A 10,225-nucleotide genomic window follows, 5' to 3' on the forward strand; every position below is an offset into this window, starting at 1 on the left:
TGCACTAGCAAAGTAACAGAGTTATTTACTTGGTATGTTATAGGTACATGGTAACTGCTGTGTTATACATGGTCATATGGCCCCTGCAGCCCCTGGCTTGGGCACTGCCCCATTTGCAACCTGACAAAAAGTTCTTCTTTCAGGAGAACTGAATGCATTGATACCTGCAAAGCTTCAGTATGCCTCCTTTTCTGGTCTTGAAACAGGTTATGCTGCACTTTCCTGCTGCTGTCAATGAAGATGGTTTCTGAATGCTTCTATAGCAAAAAATAAAATAAAATTTCTCCTACTTGTTTCATATTTTGCATCTTTTTGCCATGCTTCTCTTCCTACATTTGAATGCAGCCTATGGAGACTAGCAATATTAGAAAGCTACCATTAAATCACTGCCAAATAAAATGTCAACAGAAGGTATATGCATCACTTACGTCCAATCGTGCACTGCCTGCTCAGCATCTGACTGACACTGTTTGGGATGCTGCCACAGAAAGCAATGGGAGCTCAGGCTGCTTCTTGATTTGCCTTCCTTCTTAGTCACTGGGCTGACTGTTCCTGAGTCCCTGAGTGTCTCACCTTCTCTGAGGAAGGGAAATTCTGCCATTAGAGACTCAGTATGACCATTTTCCCAAAGGGCAATGGATGCTGGGAATGTAAATAAAACTCCTGAGTGATGCAAGTGAAGGAGAGTTCATTTGAGTTAACCACCAACAATGAAGTGGTTTTACTGTCTCTGGCTATTATAAACCTATCAGTCAACAAACCTCTGCCATCTGAATACGCTGTATCATTTGAATTTCAACTCTGGATACTTTCTTCAGCAGTTTTATTTTCTCTGCTAAAGCTCCATGATTTACCCCCAAGCACAAACAGCAAGTGAAGAGGGCGAAAAGGAGGATAAATTGGAAAAGCACAGAGAGAGGCCAAGGGCTCGGGGACTGTCAGTCAAAAAACATGTTCTTTCCATTGGAGTGACACATTATAGGCACAGATCCCACATTCACTGGTGTAAGTGGAACCATCTGTGCCACAGATCTCCAGCTTGGTCAGGGGTCCCTGACTGGCCATCCTCAGTGATGGCCCTAGGGCATGGGCTGCAGCTCAGCTTAAAAGGGAACAGTGAAAAAGAGCTCAAAGCAATAAATTTCCAAACGTTCCTCATTCTTCAGGGGACTTGAACAAAATGAATGTCTTCCTTCAACAAATGACAAATGGGCAGGAAGCAATACACTGTGTGAATGCTCTTTCTTTGCAGATTGTATGTTTAGAATTATGGGGCCTTACCTCAGCTGGTGAAAATCTGGAACCCCCTCCTGGGCTGTGTGGATATCTGCCAGCTGGAGTCAGGCTCCTTCCACCACTGCTTTCTGCTCTTTTCCTATCTACTCGTTGATCCGAGGAGAACATGCAACCAGAGCCCAGGGCATGGCAAAAAGTCAAATAAAATTGTACCAAACATTAAATTACAACGAGAATGAACATTTCTGAGTGTGAACATATTGATGGATGAAACGGATGCATACCAGGGTGATATTCCTTTAAACATGGAAGTCTGAGGGAAGTTTTTCACTTCCCAAACTATTTTCTTTGCTAGTTAAATAAATCTGTGTGACTGATACAATGAGTTCGTACCATTATTTCTGTATTCCTTTTTTTCTCCTGAGGAACATATGGTTATAAAAATGCTTAAAAATAATTTAAATATTCTACAGAAATGAATATTTAAAAATCAGTGGGATGAGTCTTGTCACTCTCCAGCATCCCTCAAGAGCGTGACAGAGTGTCTAGGCCCATCCACATGCCTCTCTAGCAAATGCAGCATATGAAATAAAAAGATAAACCAAGGCAAATTATCAGCAGACATAATTTTGAAACAGATTTTTTTGATAAAGTGATTGAATGGAGTTCAGTTAAAGATTCTATCAAGGAAAAGTTGTGAGGTTTGTTTTTCAAGTCACAGATGGGTGAGTGTTGATAAAAGGCGGAAAAAAAATCTCTGCTCAGTATGAAAAGACTAAGTATTGTTTTCTACATTCCACTTATCAATCAAAATTTAAATGATTCACCCCCCCATTCTTCCTCCTCTTTGTGTTGTAAGAAAAATTACTGTAGACTGAGAAAACATTGATAACACTATGAAGATAAGTCAGACAAACAAGGAAAGAGAGAGGACATTTATGTTTTTAAAATACTGCCTCTGTGATATGCACTGGTACATTTACAGGTTACAAATCCTGAGGCTGGACCATCATCAGTGTGAAACACAGCAAAGTTCATCAAGCCTTGGCACAGCTCAGCAGCTCTGTCCAAGCTCTCTGGAGCCAAAGGCTGCAGCAGTGGCTGTGAGGCAGTACGAGGAGTGGGACCAGCTGCATTTCAGCACTAAATTTTAGATGCCTGATGCTGCAGCCATAGAGGCCCTGAAAAAGTCATTTTTTAATTCACTGCACCCTTGACTGAGGATATAAGGCTGTTTCTGCTCATGGCAAGAGTGCAAAAATCAGAGTCCACTGAAGCAGGACTAAGTCCATGCTTGCATGTGATTCTTTCAGTGCCTCTTTCCAAATTAAAAAACAAGCTTTACTAGCATGACTGCTGAATGGTTTTTGAGAGCAATCTGACCATTTTGAAGTTGCTCAGGCTTTTGCTCAAGGCAAGAAATTCAGCCTCAAGGCTCTGCAGCATTATGCACCTGAGCAGTGACAGAGCAGTAGGCTGAGCAGCACCAGGGCATCTGTCACCTGCACACTGGAGGTGGCTACTGAGTACATTTGCAGTTTGGCAATCACTAAGCTCATGAGATGATTGTGGTCCCTGCTTGAGCAGGGAGGTTGGACCAGATGACTTCCAGTGGTCCGTACCATTCTGTGATCTCTTGCTGTTTCCCACCACAGTAATCTCTATCTATCCATCTATCCAGCCATTCCTCTACCCATGGTCAAACAGGCACCCATATCAATCAACCATCCCTTGAAACAGCCTTTCAAATCTCCTAGGGACACTAAAAACCTGGTATTGTTCTACTGCTCTCCCAAGCCACAAAAATCCAATGCTTCCTCTTGAATGTGCTTGTCTTTGCCTGATCGTTGCTTCCACATCATAGAATTGTTTAAGTTGCAAAAAGACCTATAAGATCATCATGTCCAAACATTACCCCTGGGCCACCACCAAGCCATGTCCTGAAGCACCACATCTATACATCTTTTAAAGCCCTCCAGGGACAGTGACTCAACCACTTCCCCGAGCGCCTCTTCCAATGCTTGACAATCCTTTCCATGAAAAAAATTTTCCTAATATCCAATCTAAAGCTCCCCCGATGCAACTTGAGGCCATTTCTAATTGAAAGCATCAAGAAATCTTCTAAGTAACACACACTCAGTAACTCTGGAACAGCTGAGAAATAACCCCAAGGCACCAAAACCAACACTGTCCCTGAGAAGAAGGTTGCCCTATTTTTATAGTTATATTGCTTCATAAAACATCTCCCAATATTTAAACCCCAATGTCAGGCTTTCCCCATTTCCTGGCCCAGTTTTAGTGATTTATTCCATTATGTACTTCTACATGAAACTTACTGGCAAATATTGCATGGAAACCTCTGCCTAATGACCCCTTTGGCTGCTTCCCTGGATTGCTCTGACTCAATCTCAACTTCGTGCCTCCTTGAATTCATATTTGCCTTTGGTGTCATCAGACAATGAGCTCCACAGAGGAGGATTTGGCATGGCTGTGCCAAGCTAATGCCATTCAGTTGGCTCTTGACAGCTTTACTGCAAAGTCTTGTGAAGGCTTGCAAAAGCCAGTGGTCAGAGCTCAGTCCAAGTGAAAGGCTGCCAAAGTCCACAACAAATAAAAAATAAAAATTCAAGTCTTATCCCTAAGGATAACCAAGTTAACACTTAAACAAGAGTAAAGCAGCATGTTCTGCAAAAACACCTTAACAGAAAATGGCAAAAAGGTTATATAAACCAAAGGAACATTTACTTTAGGACTCAGACCCAGGAAAATTACAATAAGCCATTGTTAGTTACAAATCATCTTGAAAATGGACACCAATGGCACAGAGGTACTCTGGCCTCATTCCCTGGTACAATACCCCCAGTATCTCCAAGTCAGGAACATTTGCCTTCAGCCTATTCTTCTAGCCCAACAATTCAAGGAGTGAAGTTCCAAACTGCTCCAAGTAACTGTGTTATTCTCTGGTAAACTAGAATGGGACATTGAATCAGGGAGGCACTAGCTGTATTCCAGGAGAAACCCTGAGCCCTGAAATACTGGACTTGCAATAGCTTTGGTGACCTCGTGTGGAGGTAGTGGCAGTGGCTCTACCTGTGTTGCCAACAGATGAAGGGAAGCCCCGAGGTCTCCCTACTCCTCTGACATTGATATGGACCATGAAAATGACAACAGTTGTATCACCAGGTGCTGAGCTCTTTTGCCTCAAAAAAGTAGGTAAAGCAACAATCAGGCAGAATTGTTTCCCTGTGACTTGTTATATGCTCAGTTAAGACTGGTCACAAGTGAACCTCAGCATCCTTTTCCTTCCTGAATGGCTTTCAAAGGCAGCTCAGTCATGTACCAGGGCTGTCCCCCACCTCAGGGATGATCACTGCCCACCAGTCCTGGAAACATTCTGTTGCATTAATAGATTATTTCATGAGTGGCCACTTCTGCTGTCTGTGACCCTGAACAGAGCTCAACATTGGCCTCCTTTAGATTACATCCTAAAACAGCACTTGACACTGAGGAGAAATTCAGTGGAGACAGACTGGAATCACTTTCCTGACAGCAGCTGCTGTCTCTTCCATGGGACAGGATGCACGGGCAGCCAGAACCAGGACAGAGCACCTCTGGGCTAGGCAGCCAATTTCCCTTTCTAGCCCAAGTGAAAAATAATGCTCTCTTCGAGAGCAAATCACCACCCACATCCTAGACACTTCCCTATGGCAGAGGTGACTATACTCTTGAGGTGAAAGTCTCCTTGCACTGACTATAAAGATGGAGTCAGTGATCAGGTCATACAGTGATATTATGGTTAGATAAGATTAACACCAACAAGGAGATTCCAAGGAGTAAAGAAGTGACTGGGAGTTCCAAGGGGAGGTCAGGCCCTCATCAGAGCAGAGATGGCTCTGACACATGGCAGGAAAAGTTGGATCAACATTGTTTGTTAGAAGAAAACATCAGTAGAAAAATACACAGGAACCACCAAAAGTAGCATGTCAGGGAGGAGATGGGGCAAAACGGACAAGACGTCACATTAAGACAGAAGTGTTGCCAAATCAGTTTATTGACCAGGTGTTCCAGGACCTAAGGAAATGAGACAGTGTAGGAATGTTACTAGGGAAGATCAGCCCATGAGAAGTCACATGTAAGGCAGCTTGTCTTCCTGGGCTGAACTCCAGCACAGACTTAGCACTCAGCCAAACTCAGGAGGTTCAGAGTTCTCTTGCTTTCCCTGGTTAGAAAAGGAAAGAGGAGAATTAGACAGAGAGCATATTCAGTGCTGAGACCCTGTTCCTCATTTCACTGGCCAAGTATTGGCTTCGTGTTGATATTTGTGTAGATAAGTAAGTCTCGAAACCCAAACACTCCCTTTCATTATCATCATTAAAGGAAAGATGAATGGTTTTGTACATTCTGTACTATCCAATTGTTTTGGTGAAGCATGTTCCACAGGCTCTCATGAGCATCTGGGACAGCTTAAGTGCTGGCCAAAATGAATAAAAGTTAACCAACAGGAGGCCAGATATGAATCAGAGAAACAGGCTCTTCACATTTTGCCTTAAAATGCAAAACCTCCACATCCTTGCACAACTCATAGTGCACCAGAAACGTCCAGTATATGCTCATAAGCAATTAAAAAGACATTATGAAGGCAGCTCTGCTTTCATGATAGATTCAGGAGTTGATGATGAAAGGAAAGGTTTTGCTGTTATACGTACACGTGGGCGTTGCAGAACATACACCTGTTGCTGTATGTTTTGCCATCAGAGCCACAGTGGGGCATATATTCCAAGGTGCACATAGGAGAGACATCTTTGTAGTCCTTGCAAAGCTCCTGCACACAGAAGACAGACATGAGTCTCTGCCTGAAAGCAATGTGTAGCCCCCCAGCATAAGGAATGACACCTCACTGAGAAATGAAATTGGCTGTAACATCAGCATAACCAACTCAAAGTTTCCTGCTGGTGGCAGATCCTATCTTGTACTGTTTCTGCTCACTGCCACATCTTTTCCTGCATGGCTACAGAGCAGTGGGGTGGATGTTGACTGTTTTATGACCAGTGTGAAATTCCCAAGGGATTTCCTCAGGTCTGCACACCACCATTCCCCCAGTTTGTAACCCAGAGCAGAAGACCGTCCTCCCCAAATCTAACAGACACTGGACTTCACTTTCTTATCATCCTTTCCCACTCACCCTTGTAATATCCTCTTCACAACGTCCATTCTTTCTCTTGCCAAGGTTGGTCCGATGCTCCCTGGAGGAAGGAGACACCTTTGTTAGCCACAACCTTCCCCAATATAACTCCATTGCAAGGAAAAAACCTCACTCCTGTGGAGTCACAGAAGATTTTCAGATCAACTGGCTTAGGACAGCCTGCACAGCACTAACAAGAACATGGCATTGTGGACCAACCACGTCTCCAGTTGATGCATCCCCCGTGGGGATTGAACGCCCAAGTCAAACACCAACCAAGGCAAGCAGGAAAATGGGGGCAGACAGACAGGACCCACCCAGCACAGGGCTTCAGGGAGAGTCTTTGCACATTGCTTGGCACTCACAGATCCATCCACCACCATTACAAGTCCCTCAGGGACGAAGAGGAGTACTTACATGTTGTGGGAACACAGTGTACACTCGCTGGCGTAAGTGACACCGTCGGTACCGCAGACAGGATCGTAGATCATTGTGCAGGCCAACAGCTGTCTGCCATCCTTCAGTGTGGACACTGGGTACTTGCTGCAGTTGAGCTGGGGAACAAGGACAGCAAAAGCTCTAGCATGGGCTCTGCTCTGTGCAAGGGAGCCCAGACACAACCCCCCTGCTTATGCCTCTGCCTAAATCTGCCTACGCCAGATCCTAAAAGGATCTGCCAGACGACAAATTATGGTTATATATTAACTCATTCTTCATGGAAAACTAGCAATTTCCTTTCACAGCCTTGTGCTGGAGAAGGCTGAATCAAGGCTGGAAGGTAGACATTACTCATTCAGTTTTGCATTTATCACGATGCCTCTATACCTTACTGAACCTACCAGGATATTAAAAATTGCAACTCAAAAATAATCTGCAAATCAAAATGGCATGATTTATGCACTTCCTTCAAGAGGGGCTGACTGTGACCAAGGTGTTTTTAATGGGCCACAAGAATAGAGGGGAGATGTGCTGACAGGTCTTCTGTTGCAGTGGGACAGTTCTGAGTGTTGAAACCTTCCAGCAGGACTGACAGCAGTTGAAGCTGATTTACACTGACTGAAGAGCTGGCCTTGTGTTTTAGCACTCCCAGTTTCTCCAGTGTGAGCTCTTCTTTCCTGATTTATGTATCTCACCCAGCCTGAGCACAGAGCGTTCTTGGGAAACAAAGGAATGACATTTCATAGTTTGTTTGTATAGAAATGAAATATCTGACTCGGGATGTTGACTCTTTCAAACACATGCTAATGAGGTGGCTTTGTTCTTCTATTCCCCAGTGAGAGTAAATAGTTTAGAGCTGGCCAAACACAGTTAATCTAGAATTTTTACAAGATTCGTTGTTGGTATACATTGGATTACATTGCATTTACGGAAAAACAAAATCAGAGATGGGTTTGAATCCCCTGGTACCTCAGGTATCAGCATTTGAAACACAGGCAATTTTCTAATCTTTGCAGAACATCCTTTTGTAAAACACAAGCATCCAGAAGGCACCAGGTTCCCTGGGCCCTCTGTGTCCCCTGCCCATATTGCCAAAACAGAGTGCTAAGTTCCTTCAGCAGCTATGAAAGTCTGCTGTGGGAAAAGGATTTCTTGGTGTAAAGCCTTAAATCATTCATGCTACCTGTCTCATAATTCATTCCTCACCTGTCCTTTCTTTTCCTGACTGTGTGCAGGAAGTGCAAAATGTTCCTGCTGCTGGGAGGGTGATATTTACCCACAGAAGGAAGGGACAGCACAAGCTGTGACCCCCGTGGAGGCTACACCCCCAAAACCAACCAGTGTTTGTTCAGTCTATGCAACTGGCACCCACTCAAGCTCTTAGCTCTCTTTAGGTTTCACTTACTTGAGGAGCTTCCTCTACACACCTTCCATCGTGCTTCTTGGCAACCTCAGTCCCATATTCACTGGAAGAGAAAGCAGAGTTAAAAATGCTCAACAGGTAACTCCGTGGAGCTCCCGAGGGGTGACCTCCAGGACTTACATGTTATGGGCACAGAGAGCACAGTCGTTGCTGTAGGTGACACCATCTGTCCCGCAGAGCTCCCGCAGGATGAAGGGGCAGGCTCCGATAGCTTCGCCGGTCTTGGTATTTCTCAGGTATGCAGTACAGTCAACCTGGGGAGATAAAACAGCAGTGCTGGGTCAGCTGCTGGGAGATGGGAGAGTATCTCATCTGCAGTCTGCCCACTCTGATCCACCAGGCTTCTGTCAGAGGAAAATCAAAGGGTTTTTTAAGTTTAGTCTTGCATTAGGTGAGTAATTGTAGTTGGTTTTAGTATCTTCTGCTAGCAGAGGGAAGAAAGGAACAACTCCTGAAAGGACTCTTTTCCTAGAGCAGTACATATACAAGCTTTGAAACAAGCATTTCATAGAATCATTAATGTTGGAAAATACCTCTAAAATCATTGAGTCCAACTGTTAACCCAGCACCACTGTGTTCACCACTAAACCATATCCCCCCAGTGCCACATCCATTTGCCTTTAGAACCCTTCCAGGGATAGTGATTCCACCACTTCCCTGGGCAGCTTATTGCAATTCCTGACCAGATTTTCAGTGAAGAATTTTTTCCTGTTGTCTAGTCCAAATGCCCCCTAGCACAACTTGAGCAATCCGTGTTTGACATTAAGTCCAGCTTGACATAGTTTACTATATCTGAGATTTTGTTTCAGCTTTTCCAAAACTGCAGCAAGAACTGTTTCACCAGCTCCTGCTACAAAAATATTTGCCATGTATAAAACCTAATAATTTAAATATTTGAGGATAAATAGACAAACATCTACTGGAAGCCAGTCTACAGTAGCTAAGCATCACTGACACTTCACTGTCAGTTTGCAGAGTTTGCCTTTTATTATCCATATTTCCCACATGGTCCAAGAACAAATTAAAGCAAAGACAACATTTTAACAACATGTCTTTTCTATAGAAAATATATTGCAGTCCCTCAGGATGCATGAAATTATTTCTGGTGCTTCAGAGCTGCTCTGCATAAGCAGAACAAATGTGTTGAGATATTATCAGCACACACTGTTACTGTGCAGGATAATAAAGCTATTTCTGTACACATACCTGAGAACAGATTTGTCCTGGTTGACCAGAGCACGAGGACTTTTTAACCTGCCTGTCTAGTGCAATGGAAATCCTGACTCTGAATAAATACACAGACATCTAACACAGCCTTCTGCTTTTCTCTCCTACTGTGCTAAAACGGGCTGCATGGCTCTTGGGCTGCCTCTGATGATTTCAGCTCAGAGATCAGCAGTACTGGGACATTTTGTTTCTGAAGTCCTGGCCTGTTCCCATCCTCTCTTGCCCCCAGGTGCAGCACACTGGCAGCAGCAACTAGGAAGAACAAGAGCACCAACATGAGCACTGTGCATCACCCCCCTTCCATGCACAAGCATGGCAGGTGCACTGAGCTCAGCCAGAATTTTCCTAGAGACTGAAGAGAGAGTAGATGGCACTTATTTTATGGCTGAAATTATACTTACGGGAGTACTTTCCACCTTGCATCTTCCGTCATGGCTTTTCTTAACATCAGTCCCGTGTTGTCTGAAAGGGAGAGGCTGTGGTTAGCATACTCACAGGTCAGGTCCTGTGACACCCAGGCGCCACAAAAAGCAAACCAAACCCATAGCCAATATACATGATAAAGGAGGCATCTGATTGCCTAATGAACCAGCTTTTCCTAGTCATTAGCAAGCACAATCCTAAGAGGGGACAGACCCATCAGTTCACCTCACTGTGTGCTATGCAGCAACCCCATATGGTCTTTCCTCTGCTCAAACTCCACAGCCCCATCCACTCTT

At 44.2% G+C, this 10,225-nt stretch overlaps 1 protein-coding gene across 1 annotated transcript in view; it reads right to left on the bottom strand.

Moving 5' to 3' along the window:
• Nucleotides 1-5,409: 5,409 nt before the first annotated feature.
• The window catches only part of SPINK5 (serine peptidase inhibitor, Kazal type 5), a 10,801-nt gene continuing 5,985 nt past the window's right edge, over nucleotides 5,410-10,225 (bottom strand). The window contains exons 10-16 of the mRNA XM_009079684.1: nucleotides 9,908-9,968; nucleotides 8,400-8,533; nucleotides 8,262-8,322; nucleotides 6,836-6,972; nucleotides 6,419-6,479; nucleotides 5,943-6,058; nucleotides 5,410-5,455 (exon numbers count right to left, since the gene is read on the bottom strand). Of these exons, the coding sequence (XP_009077932.1) occupies nucleotides 5,410-5,455; nucleotides 5,943-6,058; nucleotides 6,419-6,479; nucleotides 6,836-6,972; nucleotides 8,262-8,322; nucleotides 8,400-8,533; nucleotides 9,908-9,968 (616 nt within the window). The remainder of the gene's footprint in view (nucleotides 5,456-5,942; nucleotides 6,059-6,418; nucleotides 6,480-6,835; nucleotides 6,973-8,261; nucleotides 8,323-8,399; nucleotides 8,534-9,907; nucleotides 9,969-10,225) is intronic.

Source organism: Acanthisitta chloris, unplaced genomic scaffold (assembly GCF_000695815.1).
Source record: "Acanthisitta chloris isolate BGI_N310 unplaced genomic scaffold, ASM69581v1 scaffold7068, whole genome shotgun sequence".
NCBI classification, from domain to species: domain Eukaryota; kingdom Metazoa; phylum Chordata; class Aves; order Passeriformes; family Acanthisittidae; genus Acanthisitta; species Acanthisitta chloris.